The 14,974-nt window shown below is 41.7% G+C and overlaps 1 protein-coding gene across 11 annotated transcripts in view; it reads right to left on the bottom strand.

Annotated features, from left to right (window-relative positions):
- Positions 1 to 323: 323 nt before the first annotated feature.
- The window catches only part of CERS3 (ceramide synthase 3), a 45,314-nt gene continuing 30,663 nt past the window's right edge, over positions 324 to 14,974 (bottom strand). For all 11 annotated transcript variants that reach the window (XM_061446661.1, XM_061446662.1, XM_061446667.1 and 8 more), the window contains one exon: positions 324 to 4,007. In XM_061446661.1, coding sequence (XP_061302645.1) covers positions 3,876 to 4,007 — 132 coding nt within the window. In that variant the 3' untranslated portion in view covers positions 324 to 3,875. The remainder of the gene's footprint in view (positions 4,008 to 14,974) is intronic.

The following is a 14,974-nucleotide window of genomic DNA, read 5'->3' as shown; positions in this document are numbered from 1 at the left end:
TTTCTAAATCAGCAATATTTCTTTTATTATTAAATTCTTCACAGTTTGCAAGCTGTTTGTAGCCAAAACTCACATCTCCCTGTTGGATTTGTTTTCCATCTACTTCAGCCTTCCTCGTAAGCTTAAAAAAGTGAATGCAGATAATAAAACCAAAGTATTCTGCTACAGTTCATTATTTGGCCTGAAACACCTTCTCTTATGTGTGTTTGCCCATGGGAAGAGATGGTAAGTCAGAAGCTCTATGATCTGCCTGAGAAATGGAAAGAATAAGGAATATGAAACAGCTTTCCAACTGATACCAATCAGCACAGCTCCTTTGGGTACAGGAGAGCTTTCCTACTTTTACCAGCTTAAGATCCATGTCCGTGCTTATCATGAGCCACTGAGGTACTAATCCCATGTCACCCTAACTGGGTGACAGCACCTCCATCTGTGTATGAACATAAGCACTCCTGGGAAACAAAGAATTCTCTCTGTATTTGCACATTATTCTAACATTCCTCAAATAAATATAACTTCAGACCAGGCCCTTACTGAAAAGCTGGGAGGGAGCGGAAAGCAGAGAGGAAGAGGTGAGGAAAACAAGGGAATTCTTACATAGATACCTGTTGTTAAAAAGTATTTCTCTCTAGCGTGGAGCACAACAGACCAGACAAATCCAGTGCCCTTAAGAACAAATAAAGGTAATTATCCTGAGTAAGACACATTGACAAAATGAGTTCTGTGGAGTAAAGGAGCTCTGTAAATCAAATCCAAGTAGACTGGTAAATCTATGTAGTAAAAAGGTACAGAGGCAGCATGGGGTACATGAACAGGAGAACCTGACCAAAACTCAGAGGATTAAATGCAACAGAAGAGATTCTGATGAGTCCAATGGACTAAGATTTCATTTTCAGTCCTTAATTCAACCATAAGTATTTTGGCATGGTCAAAGTGACACAGCAGAACCAGACAGCATCAAAGCATTAAACCAGGACCCATTTTTACCATCAAAGGGTAAAAGTAATGTAGTCTAGCACCTGTGCTCACACACATTACCTCCAACTGTGCTGCACGTGCATTTGGAGACTCTTTACACAATAGGAATAAAAAGTTAAGAGCATTGAATAGAGTGAAAATATGGAAGCACCATGACATTAATTTATTTAGCATGAATCATGTTCCCCACAACCTCAGCTTCTTGTTTCTGAGTTTCTAACCATAAGTAGTAGAAGATGAAACACATGGAACATCCGGAATGACAAATCTCATGTGTCCAGTCCAACTGGGACAGTCTGTTCCCACTTCTTTCCATGCTGTGGGTATTCATGCCCAGTGCCTAGTGGTTTACATCCAGAGTTTTCACGTCTCATCACTTCAGATGGGCTTCACAGTAACCCCCAGGAGGTCCCATGACCCTAACTGCAGTGTGATGTAGTTATTTGGTTGTTTACTGTGCTTAGACTCAACCTTCACCTTCAGGATGTTATTTTCTTCTGTATTCACCAAAACTTTGCCTCAATACTTGATGTTTGAATGTCTTTATCTACCTTTTACTCTTCCTCTAAGATCCTAGTTTCACATCGATTTAAAACAACAGGTCTTGTAATTAAGCTGGATATCTGCAGTCCAAAGTTTTTCCTAGGCAAGACTCCAGTGGAGTTAATTGGCTTCAGTGGGAGACTCGTCCGAGTAGGAAGGGCAAGATTTGCCCTGAACCAGACTATAAATTCTAGTGTAAAACTCAGTAGTTGTTCAGAGGCTCACTCCTGTGACAACTTCATTCTTCATGTTTCCTTTCCCAAATTCCTTTCCTACTCATAGCAGGAACGTTTTTTTGGCACCAAAATGAAATGATAATAGCCTGGCCACCTCTCAAACCCCTGTTATGTCTTGAAGAAAGCATTGCTGTCTCCGCTGCTCTCAAAGGGAGTGTAAAGCCTCCGAGATGTCGGGTTTCTACGTTTTGTCAGGAAAGGCCAGTTCTTTTCATGTAGGCAATAAACAGGCCCTGATAAGCAACTGTGACCCTGCCAAACTCACCAGTTGCTTTAGATGATGTAATAAGTACTTACACTTCCAATAAAACCACACTGCAGTATTTAAGGTATTCTCCACAGCTACGTAAGGAAGCACACTGCTATACAAGAGCTACCGAGGGAATTCTGCCTGCTCAGCCCAAGAAGCCTTTCTTAACCACAGGAGTTCCATTCCACTACTGCACATTTCCATCCTTCTCAGAAGCTGGAGGCCATTCTCCTTTCTCAGTAAGTTCTCTTTGTGGTGAAACATAAACATATTACATGGTGCAAAATATAAGTACAAAATTAAACACGGCCTAGTTGACCAGACCGTATGAAGATACTTTCACATCGCCAGCCTCTGTAATGAAGTACTCCTATAGCTCCTTGTAACTGCACGGAACAAACTTCACTCTTCATATCTGAGATGCCAAACATTTCCCATTCTTTCACTGAACTTTATCCCTCTTTGCCAAGGAAATCTTGAGAAAACAGGTCAGTCATATGGTGCTTCCCATAGATCACCAAGCTCCTGCCTGAGCAGCTGTAAGGGGAAAAGAACCTTTCCAAACCAAAAGCTCAGCATTAAGGCTGTTGCAGCAGTGGTCCCCTGGTCTCTATCAAGCTACTGGATTTAGTTCACCAGATGATCTCAGCTACTGTAGAACCACATAGAGAGCCTCTCACCTCTAAAACTCATGACACAAATCACTTACAACTTTGTGAGCTAATGCATCTGGAAATGAGACTGGCGCCACCCTATTTAAAAGGCCCAAGGCTCTCCTTGGAAAGCCCCAGGACTAAAAAAGCTGCTTCACTCTGCACTAGCCTTAGAACAAAAGTGCAAACATAAGACAGAGGCACTTTTGGTAAGAGAAGCTGATGAAACATCCACTGTTCCTTCAATCATGACAACTTCTTACAGCACAAACAACGGTATGTGGCCTAAGTCACACGCAACCACATTTAGCTCTAGCCAGTGTGATTCCTGACTTTCAGAAAGAGCAGAGATAGAAATACAGATCCTGGTATCAAATGAATTCACAGCACTGACAACATGACATTCCCTGTTAGTCCCATGCTCCCCCAGAGCCCAGATACATGCAGTGAACACACAGGAACCACAAAACAGAACTTAGTGGACTTGCTCCTAAGACGAGGCCAGAATGACAGAGATGAAACCCAGAGCCCAATGGAGAATTGAGGCTGAGTTTTGCTATTTTAACAGTGATTTCCTTGACAGGTAAATCTCAGAACACAATTTTTGAGCCATCTATCATACAGCATATTTTGGAGAAAGACTATATTTCTGCAGTGAAGCCAGCTCTTCAGAGGCAAGTAATTTGTCTTCCTTTGTGTTAGCTTCCACTGGCCTCCAGGAAATGAAATCTAACCCAAAAAATAGCTATTTTGATGAGGGTTTAAACTGAAAACTAAAGACTAAAATGCACTGTACACCACTGTCAAATTTTTCCCACATTGAGTAATTTTGGTTCCTAATGGAATTCACACTCCTTACCTACCACAAAACATCTGCGAATTAAACCATTTGGTGAAACAGATCTTATACCAGATTGAAAAACAGTGTTAGAATTGGGACACTAAATGATCTGAGGCTCTTGAGCTTTGACCTTGTGGAGCACTGTCACTCAGTGTGTCCAAACATCTTTCCCAACACTTCACAATGATTCTCAAAGCGGGTCATTAACACGTTACACAATTTTTCCCTTCCCTCTAGACTGGGCTTTTTTCCAGGTCCAGTAGCCAACAATAAATCAATCACAGTCTCTCATAAGAATTTTGACTTAAATTCTATCCTGTAGGTTGGGTTAAAACCAGAGCAGAAATCACTGCAGGAGGTGAGGCAGAAAGGGGCTAGTGGTGACTGCTGCTTAGGAGATGTTTGCTTGACCCACAGCTGTTCTTGTTGCCATTCTTTATGGACTCCTCTTCATTATCTGTAACAGAATCTTCCTCCTCTTCATCACTTCGATCATCTTTCAAGTCCTAGGGAGAAGAAAGCACTGTGAGCGTATTCTATACTTGCAGTGTTTACTGTCAGGTAAGTCATGGGATTGTTATCACCATTGCTATAGAACTTTAAAAGGCCTATGGGTTACGGACAAGGAAGACTTTCATTTTTAAAGTGAACTGGGTATCTGGATCTTTGCAATGACTTGAAAGAATAATCCATTAATTTCATTAGTCAGATGCCCCCATTTGTCATTGCAAAATCAAAAGGTGCATAGATGTTCCAGAATATGAGACATTCTCCCTTCTTGGAAATTCCCCACCCTCCTCTGAAGACAAAACTCCTCTGTCTTCCATTTGCCTCAGGAAAAAAAAAAAACCAAAGTGCTAAAGGGGACAGATGAGAGGGGAGCTCGAAATACACCAGACAATGTTAAAACAGCCCCCCAAGGAACACCCCCTCCCTCCAAAGATGCTGACAACCAAGGACACACCAGTTAACACCACTTTAATCTTGTAGAACCTAATGTTCTTTAGAGACAATTTCTTCCATGACCTTGGCCCAGTCATTTGACCTCTTCCTGCTCATTTCCGCCTTCCCTTGTAAAGCCTTGCTAGTAACCCCTGGGTGCTGTGGGATTACTTAAGAGTTGTGAAGTGCAGGGAAGATGAAAAGAATATTGTATAAAGGCTAAACATGATGAATACACTCGCCCAAACAGAGGAGTTGAGAGGCTGCCCGCTTCTGACAGGTGTAAACTAAACTGTGACTACTTGTGCCAGCATCTCCTGGTATTAGCTTTGCCTAAAGAGACTTAGTGACCATGAAATATTCCTCCTTGCTTGATGGTTTATACATCAAGTTGACCTTTGCAAAGGGGAGGCCATGTCTACACAGCTATCACATTCATCTTGTATATATCATCCTGCTAAGGGAATTGCCAGGGAGGGGACAGCTGCTCCATTAACAGGGATGAAAGGGGGTCAGCAAGACACTCTGCCCTTAGGAAAATCCCTTCCCAGCTCTATAGGAACAGCTTCTAACATCTGGCAATCATGCTTCATCCCCAGTCACACATGGCAGTGCCTAAAGAACGCTTATACCAGGCAGAGAAAGGGCATTGTGTCTACCCAGTATTTCACAGCAAAGTTTGGAGAGAGATTAAGACAATTCTGTGCTGTTTGCCATGGCACATAAAATACACCCTTAGTCTCTTATTTCCCAACTCCTACCATAACCCAAGACCCCATGATGTGTTCAGAAGTTTGGTTCAAACAGTTGAGACTTTGGCATTAAAACCAAACATCTCTATTTCTCTTTCAGTGGAGCAAGCTCTACTTGACTCCCTGTCAGGACTTTTCATACCAACTGATGACCTGCTCTGCAGGCTCTAAAGACACTGTAAATTAAGTGAGCAGTTCCTTCTGCCTAAGTGCTGACTGAGAACAGAAATGAGATCAAAGCAGGCATGTAAGAAATTTCTCCCACCTCCACCAGCAGTTTCCTGTGTGATTAGGAACTGCCACTGGTTGTCTCTTCCAGGTATTTGGAAGGTGCCCAATAGTTTCACCTGACACCCTCTACTTCTTGTGCTGGAAAAGATGGGCAATAGTCATTCCCTTTCCAGAATCTTACGAGTTTACTCACTTTAAAACAGCAGTTTCCCTGAAGCTGAGGATCAACCTTGGGCCCTCACACTGTGCTGACAATTTACCCATTAGCACCAAGGTATTTGGTCTGTTAATGGGAACACCCAAATTTAACAGCCAGAAGGTCAACATTCAGGTACTGAGGACTGGGGATGCTGTGGTGTCCTTTTGTAACACAGGGGTGCTTGGCCTGCAGGCCTGTCTGCTGAGGGAGACCCAAAGCTTCTCTTCAGAACAGAGTCCATTGCCTCCAGAGCTGCGTGCTGGAGCTGGCAGGCTCTGACGTTAGCCCTCGTGCAGACAATCTGTTGCCTGTACAGCCACACCGGGGATCGCTCCGTCACGGAGGAATTTGTTCTCCTTGTCATCTGTCTGGATCTCAGCTAAACAGGCAGAGACTGCACGTTCTTCCTGCTCCTGGAGGATGTGCCAAGGTCCGAGATGAGACGCAGAAGGAGAAACCGGCGCTGTTCCTGCCCATCCTGTATCTGCTCTTGGAATGAACTAACAATTCCACTGTCTTAGCCTGCCGGTCTGAGGTCTTTCTTAAACACCACATTTATATAGAGAAAAGAAATGACAGCTCAGTAATAACTCATCCAATTGCCATCTCATATCCCTTTATACACTACGCTTCTAATAAAATGCATAGGAGTAGAAAGAAAATTAAACTCTGAACTCTGTTCCATCAGAAACTATAAAACTTCCTGGAGATTTTCTTCTGCCTTTTCCCTAACAACACACAAAGGGTATCAAAACAAACAAATCTTACTGTAAATACTGTAAGATAAACTTGGCATGCCATCAGTTAGAGGAAAGGAAAGACAGCCTTTCCCACACAAACAATTTATGAGGTTCTGCCTCTTTCAGATCACCTCTCTCACTCCTGGTAGCTTTGCAATTTGTATTTGCAGTAAAAGACAAATGGCGAGGGTGTGGGGAGAGGTTTGTTATTCTTTGTGCCACCACAAATGCTTCAGAAAATGAAATGCAAACTAAACCTAACACAGGGTCTGATGCAGAATCTGCTGTGCTCATGGCAAATACCCCCATCCTCCTGAGCAGCCTCTGGCTGAGGCTGCAAATGTGGGGAGTGAAAGGGGAGGAGCATTGATTCCTGATCCCTACAGGAATGAGCTGGCATTTCCAGCATAGAACTGGAAACTCAGACAGGATTTGCTTCCCAGTTTTAATGCTGTCAAGCTGGATGCTCTGATTAAAATCACTATATGCAGTAATTAAAAAACATGTCAATGTTTCTGCCAGCACACTGCAAAATCCCTGCATTTGAGATAATGTCTTCCATAATTCAAAGCAGCAGGAATTAAATTGTTTTGTATTCTGAAGCAACCATTGCAAATTTGCTTCATTTGGGGAAAGAGCACTGCTGCTGAAATCCTGATATTAACCAAGAAAAATTACGGCTAAATCCAATCTAGACCTCTATTATGCTTTTAAACATTAACCTGCTTCCTGACCAAGTGCCTCCACAGACTCTTGCTTTAGAAGAGTCTGGCCATTTCTGTCTAGCTTGTTTCAGTGGCAGAACAGAACTTTAAATAGCAATAGCTTCATCTGTAACTAGAAAACCAAACAAACGGGTCTTTGCAGACTGTAACAGACCATTATAGATATATCAAGATACCGTAAGTGAAGTTTGTGCCTCTTAACTTTGACCTTCTAAGAATAACAGAAAAGGTAACATTTCTAGGATTTTCCCTGCTTTAATACCAAGATGTTTTCTCTGAGCCCCTCACATCATATATTATAGTTGTGTTTTCCAACTCAAAGACTGCTCTTACCGTCCCTGAGCAACAACAGATGAATATACTATCAGAAACACAAGAGCTGGCAAACTGTAAATACCACAACTGAGGCCATCATTAATACTCAATGCTTTAGTTTAATGGCATCAGCTGCATTTATTATACTTCAGATGGTTTAGGGTAACAGACAAAATGGATGTGTATATTTTATGTTCTGGATGACTAACCAATTTAATCTTTCTAAATGGATGAATGGTTTCAAGGTTTATGAGAAGCAACACTAATGCTATAAAGTCTGCAAGAGAGCCATTTGTAGTGAAGCCAAAGCCGCAAACTCCTATAATCTTTTTTCCTTTTGTTTAACCCTTCCACCTGCTGCTCAGTCTGCCTCTTTTAGTTAAATGAACCGTATTTGTTAAGGTAGTTTTGGCTTCTTGTATTTCACTGCTGTTCAGACTTGTATCATTCAAGTCATTACCACCACATCTTACTATGTGAACGGTAAAGGACCTTCCAAAAGCCTTCACCAAGGAAAAAGGACTTCTTGAAATTAAAAGATGAGCAAACTTCACAGGCCACTTCCCAGCCTCTTGTAAACAGAAGAACATTGGTCAACTTTCCATCTAAACTAACAGAATTTACTCCTAATTGTGCAAGTCTGTCTCAATACAGCACTCAGAAATCACTTCCCTCTTGACACACTCTTAGTGCTGTGTTCTTCCTGTTACAGCTGATACGAGCACTGGGAGAAGGACAAGGGCTGGGCTGGAAGATGGATGGAAGCATGGGTTTCCTGTTCCTGTGTGCTGGTGATGCCATCTGAAGCTCACTGGTGGAGAAGTGGGCCTGGGCAGACCCCACCTTCTCTCCTAATTCCCTTTACTGGGCACGTGCTATCTTTGTCTGTGCCACAAGGCAGCCATGGCTTCCTATCTGCTACGCAGCAGCTAAAGTGGAAAGTGTAAAAGCAGAGAGAAAGCCAGTGCCAAGTGGTATAAAAAAAGAGGCAAAGATCTATTGTAGCAACATGGATTGATCCTATAAACAGTGGGAAGCCTTAGCAACATGCCTTCTGCTTTCTCAGGAGGGGAAAGACACTTGCTAGCAAACACATCATGGGGTCAGTGTGGCTCCGAGCAGATTGTCAAGTCAAGGTCTCAAAATGTAAGATAGGGAAAGTGGCTGAGAGATACTGAACAAAGAGGGTTCTGCAGTGAAGGGCTCAGTTGCTACATTTATTTCATGACCCAGCTTTCAATCCAGCATCTCCCTGACAGAGACACACACTTTCTGAGCAGCACACACTAATGTTGGGTTGGTGCTATGAAGGCAGTAGTGTGGTACCAACACTCACTCAAGGCTTCTCAGCAGCATAAGGAGATTGCCAGGCAAGGGCAAGACTAACACCAATGAATCTTTTAGGGTAAGCATAATTTACATCCACACAGCTCACTGGACGCCTTCTACCAGGTACAGGGATGTAAAAGGAATTCACAGCTGACTGTGGATTTTTAATTCTGTGTTTCCTGATTTGGTGAAATTTTGATTTTGGGATTTTCAAATATTAATTCTTATCTTTTAGTTGGAATTTCCTGACTCCTAAATGTATCACGTTAAAATAAAAATGTCCTAAATCTCACACCTTAATTCTACCTTAAGAATATTTTCATTTAAATATCTACAAACCTATTGACTAGATCTTGATTTTTCAATGTACAGGCAATAAATTCCACAGCACCTGCACATATGGAAACAGCTTGCAGTACAAAGATGAAAGCTATTAGTCAGGTCAGCAACCACTGACTCAAATAAAAGAGATAATAAACAAGAGAGATAATAAAAAGTCAATCCAAATAGATAGAAGGGGGTACTTTTCTAACAAATACTACTATAAAGTTGATGAATCTCCGAGTTCAACATGTTTAATTCAACATCAATAATTCAACTCAGCTGACATATGACTTAATATGTCTTTACTTTCCTGTGGAGACTAAGAAATATACATTTGGATTCAAGCAAACTGTTCTGTATTTCCAGCCTGGAAGATTTTATTGGAAAATATATATCCCTTTTCAGCTCATACACACTGGGCACCATAAATAATGTTGATCTTCCATGGAAGATGCACTGTTGGACTCTGCTTTCTGCAGTTTTAAAATGAAGATGCAGACTTTCTAGATTAATTGTATTGGACATCTTGTGGCCAAAACTCTTCTATAATCTCTCTCTTCTATGTAATACCCAATTTCCAAGCTTTCAACTGGGAGTTTTCAGAGGGAACTCGAAGATGACATGTGAAAAACAAATTAAAAGTAACATTAATTCCACATGTATCAAGAAGAGTCTCATAAAAGAGATGTTGCTATCAGAATATGTCCCTGGTTTTGACTGAAGAATGAATTTAACCTCAGATAGCGCTCACTTGTGTTGTCACTCAGCATGCCACACCTGTAACCAGAGCTGGAATACCCTCAAGTTCAGAAGAAATAAATCCTTGTTTACAGTTAATCAGGTGCTCGGTGGTTTCAATAAAGTCTGCTTGCTGTGTTATTGAAATCCACTCAGCAAACCTTGCACTCAAGTGTCTGTGGCTTTACGGTAATGTCAAAAGCCCAGGAGGTACTAAGTGAGTCAGAATGTCCCACTGCTTTTTGAATTATTCCCATTTTAAATCCACGGCTGGCAAAGAAACAAAGAACAATATAATAGGCATTTGATGCTGTTCTCTATAGTGAACTTCTTTTTACCCTAGGACAGAATTTGCATTAAGCCAAGGAGTGCAGTGGTATGAGCCTTTATCAGAACATGCCCTTTATTCCTTATATATGCTGTTTTGGCTACAAAACAGCTGATCAGACACTTGCACTCACATCGGTGAGGTAGGATGCTGCACTGGAGATGAATGTTTTGAAACAACACAGCTGCTACAGAATATTCCTACAGAAGCCTTCTAGTACTATTAAACTAACCTGAAACCACAAAGTATACAACCATGTAGATGACAGGCACTCCTCTCTAATGTGTCTAATGTTAGGGTACTCATTTCTCTATTTTCACTGTTAGGAGGCATTCTGATCCTTTTGTGATGTATCTTGAAGTTATCTCTGCACCTAAACATTAACCAAATTGTTGAGTCACATACCTTACAAGTAACATGTTTTCAATTGACATTCATAACACAATACCTAAACTCTTTTCAATAAAGTACTTCTAAACACCCTTTTGTTGAGGCTAGATATAGAATATTTCAAGTAGTACCTAGAGAACAAAGTTTCTTAAATAGTATTAGAAGTCCCTGAGACCTGTGTGCTTGACACTGAAGGTTTTACTTCACTGAATTCAGGTTATCTACTTGGATACTGTATCTAGGCTGGCTCAATAACCAACAGAATGAGAAACTGGTGTCCCCAGAGGGTGACCTGCCCCACCACTGCTGGGGTGACAACACTAGACACAGTGAATGGGACACATTGTGGACACACTGCTCTTCCTCCACTGGTTGCAGAGGGATCCCTGAACTTGAGCTAAGCCCAGCTTAAGTTACACAAGACAAATCCTATCCTCACACGCCTCACACCATCACTGCCTGATTAGGCTGATTTGCTTTAAATCCAGGATAGGGCAATTTCCTTTCTCAGTTACTATTAATCTATCACTAACTAGCTTTATTTCAAGCTTTTGGATTTTAAAATGGATTCAGCAGACTGTAGTGCTGTGTGAACACCTCTGAAAGTATGAGAATTACTCACCTCATAACAAAGTCACAACTCAAACCTCTGCAGCATATATTAAAACTAGTAAATGAAGGCATCAAAAGTTCTGTGGAAGGCCTAGGATTTGCTCTGTGGATTGATTTTTGGCAATTGAATAAATACATATGCACACTATTATGCATATATAGTTTTTATATAGGCGCATATATATAAAACTAGCAACAAATGGAACATTGCATAAATACCCTGCTAGAAAATGAAAAGATATGAGCAGTTAACAAGGGAAGCCAGGAAAACTGTCAGCAAATGCTCTTCAGTAAAGCAACTGATTTTAAAGCAAAAACTTTACCAACATTTGTCTTTTCTCTGAATCAGGAACTTTCATAGTAAAGAAAGGTCATTTAGATCAGGGATTTACTGAAAGTGAAGCTGCCTTGTGCCAGACATACATGCAGAGAGAGGGGTGGGGGTTCTTGTTTGGGCAGATCCATTGCTGGTGAAAACTAACACAATCCCACTGACTTCAAGTGGAGCCATGTGCATTTATGCCAGCTGAGAACCTGGCCCTGGATCAGCACTGCAGGCTTCTGATGACCTGGCCAGGGCAAGAATTTGCCTGTGATTTGCTTTCAGAATTACATACAGTTCTGATTTTCTGTTCTTGGAGGCAGTGGTCATCTGCAGCACCTACTTGAAGTCAAACTCGGCAACTCTGGAAGCAGCAGACTTTCATTGCAGCATAGAAGAGACCTGCACAGCCTCATTTATGACACAGCTGACATGAGAGGCAAAGGGAGCATCCGCACACCCCATTTGTTGGACTACGGCCAGAGGACTGAGTCTGCTCTTGCAAAGCCCCGTGTCTGCTTAATAGGGCAATGGAAGGCTACTTTGAGCAAGCTGCTCTAGTGGAAGGTGTCCCTGCCCATGGCAGTGGGTTGGAACTGGATGAGCTCTGAGGTCCCTTTCAACCAAGACCATTCTGTGATTCTATACTTTAATGCACCCACCCCACTGTACCTTCACAAGCCCATCTACTCCAATCAAATGCTCAGAAATTATTCCTTTCAGTTCATTCCTCCATAATGGTTACAACAGTCCTTAAGTTTTCTAAGGTTTATGCGACTGCTATATAACACTCAAGTGAAAGTTGCTGTGGAATTATGGATATTCTAAAAAGAGATTTGTTATAAAAAGTAAAATCAAAATCAATATTCATCACAGATCACTGCTGCTGTTCTGAAATCTGAGTACTTTAGAATATAGTCTAACATACATTGCCCAGCTGCTGACCCTATTCATGCTCTGGACTAAAAGTTAAGATTCAAATAACTCTCAGTGCCAGGAAAATGAACTGGTGAAGGCAAAGGAGACCAGATAGTGCTCTTGGATTGGCACCTAACACTTGTGCAGCAGGGAAGTGGTGTTCCCTCTTTCACAGACTCTGGTGGGCTGCACACTTAGATAAAATACACATTACTGAGGTCAGCCTTGACTTCACATCCCCAGTGCGGGTAGGGCTCCAGAGCTCCCCAGCGTGCTCACAACAGCTTTTCTCCTCTTTGCCTATCATTGTAAATACCAGCCAGGCAACCTCTTACACTTTTATGATTCCTTCTGCCTGCCTCTCACCCCTCCTCCCTCCGATGAATTTGGCAGCCTGAAGTGAGACATGTAGCCAGGCTTTGGGCTTAACTAGACTGCTGCAGCAGAATGGGAAATACACAGATGAAAGAAAGTCATAACAGGAAGTAATTTCCCTTTACAAGGGCATGAGCCTCCAAGCTGCTGACCTGGCTGGCGAGCTCCCATCTCCAGGCCATTAAAAAGCTCATGTCCCAAAGGCAGTAACTCTAATCAACTGGGAAGGTTCCCGGACAGACTGGTTTTCATCTCCGAGAGGGGAAAATGTTCATTCATCCTATTTTGTCTCCCTAATCAGATAGACTCATGAGAAAACCAACTATATATATATATATATATATATATTTATCTGTTGAGAACCAACAAATTCAATGTCTCCATAACCCAGTTTCCTTTAAAATAGGTTCTTAGAGGTTGCTTATTCCCCAATTCAATCTGCACTGAGTTTGTGCTAAACCTTCAGATAACTCAAACTCTGTAGCAGGACATCAGTGTGTAATGGCCCTTCCCAGTCTACAAAGTAAACACAAAATCTCCAGGGAAAGCTTTCCCTCAACTTTTCAGTCCCACAGAGTCATGAAATTGCAAGTCACTACATGACCATTATCCTCTAAAATATATTACTGCTCTTAAAATGGCTACATGGTATTAAGGCAAGCACACCTCTTGGTCTGTTTTATCGGCACCCTGATAGCCATTGGCACACTACAGGCTTAACAAAACATGTACATAAAAAAAACAACACTTACATGCTTCTCATTTAGGAAGCTAAGCCCTGTCCTCTGTTTAACCCCTGTAGAATGCCATTTTTCTGAAATCAGACTTGTCACTGAACGTGTTAATTCTCATTGATTTTCATTTTCTAATGATAAATGTCCTGAAAATAGATTCCTTTACTGCTTCAGAAAGAAGGAAAAAAAAATCATCAGCTGAAAGTCTGACTTCTCAGGAGACCAGCAAACTGCTGTGTATGCCAAAACTGAATATACATTTCATTTCATGCTTCATTGTCACATCCCAGTAATTGCTGGGTATCTGGAAGCGCAGCACCTGTGCATGATCAGGGTCAGATGATGACCCTTTGCAGCTCAAGTTCAAAGTCAGAGTTTATTAGCTGGGAGCAATCAGGCTCAGCTCACCTACGGCGTGTGTAGTGCACAGCAAACAGCACACAGCTCTAGCACATCAACACTGGATCCAGTTCTCTTTGCCACAAAAGAGATTGTAAGTGTAATCTCTTTAGAGGCCGTTCTACTTCCATGATGCATTGAGCTTGTTTCCTCTCTGTAGTTTTAAAAATAAGCTTTCTGTGTAGGATTAAATATCTCAAGTTATGGCACAGTTCAATGAGAAAGTCGGTGCTGCCTCAGCAGCCAGGATAGTTGAGTGTTCACATCCTAAGTGAATGGAAGCTGAACAGCGACTCTCTAATAAAGGTAAACCACTGGATTTTAACCACTGTGGATCCATGGTCTAATTCTAAAGGATACAGATCTTATTCTAAAGGTAGCCAAGGAAAGAAAGGCAAGCGCTAAGAGCTTAAATTGTCATACAGAAATCTGTACTTCCATGGGGAAATGTTTAAGGACCTGTAAACCAAAAAACCCCATTGCTGTGGGTCTGTGTTTTGTGAACAAGAAAATTCTCACCCAAGTTCAGCACTGAGATTCCACACTCCCAGGACCCATGCGCTTAGAGAATAAGAGATTCAAATGAACTACTAACAATAAAAGCTCCGCCTGATGCAAACAGATCAAGCACCAAAACTTAAGAAGATAAATAATAGGAGGATCCCAGGCAAGGAAAGTTCTGCAGAAGCTGAGGAGATTCTGAACAGCCTCAGATTAACCTCAGCCAAAGGCATCTGTCAGGAGCAGGTAGTTTGGCCTTCGGGAACTGTATAACTTCACTTCAAAACTGTCACAAAGGGTTATAGCAAATCTGTGAAGAGAGAAATTCACAGCAAGAAAGACAGACAGTAACATAGGCCAGCACCTCTGCAGGTGTAAAGAATCATTATTCTACAGTTTGAGTGGTGAGGGCATGTTTTATAAGAGCATACGATGTCCGTACTCCAAAGGACTTTCAGGCCTTGCCTACACATTAATATTAAAACATATCAAGCATTCTAGTCATGGGCACACATTTAGGGATTGAGTTTTAGTAGTAGATCTTTCAGTATAGAAAAGGCAGCAACTGATTCAAGGAGTCTTTATGTGACTAACCACTT

The sequence above is a fragment of the Pezoporus flaviventris genome, unplaced genomic scaffold (genome assembly GCF_033815535.1).
Source record: "Pezoporus flaviventris isolate CSIRO_AGI_PZ_B2104156 unplaced genomic scaffold, CSIRO_AGI_Pfla_v1 ptg000006l, whole genome shotgun sequence".
NCBI lineage: Eukaryota > Metazoa > Chordata > Aves > Psittaciformes > Psittacidae > Pezoporus > Pezoporus flaviventris.
This window is presented reverse-complemented; position numbering and strand designations above follow the sequence as displayed.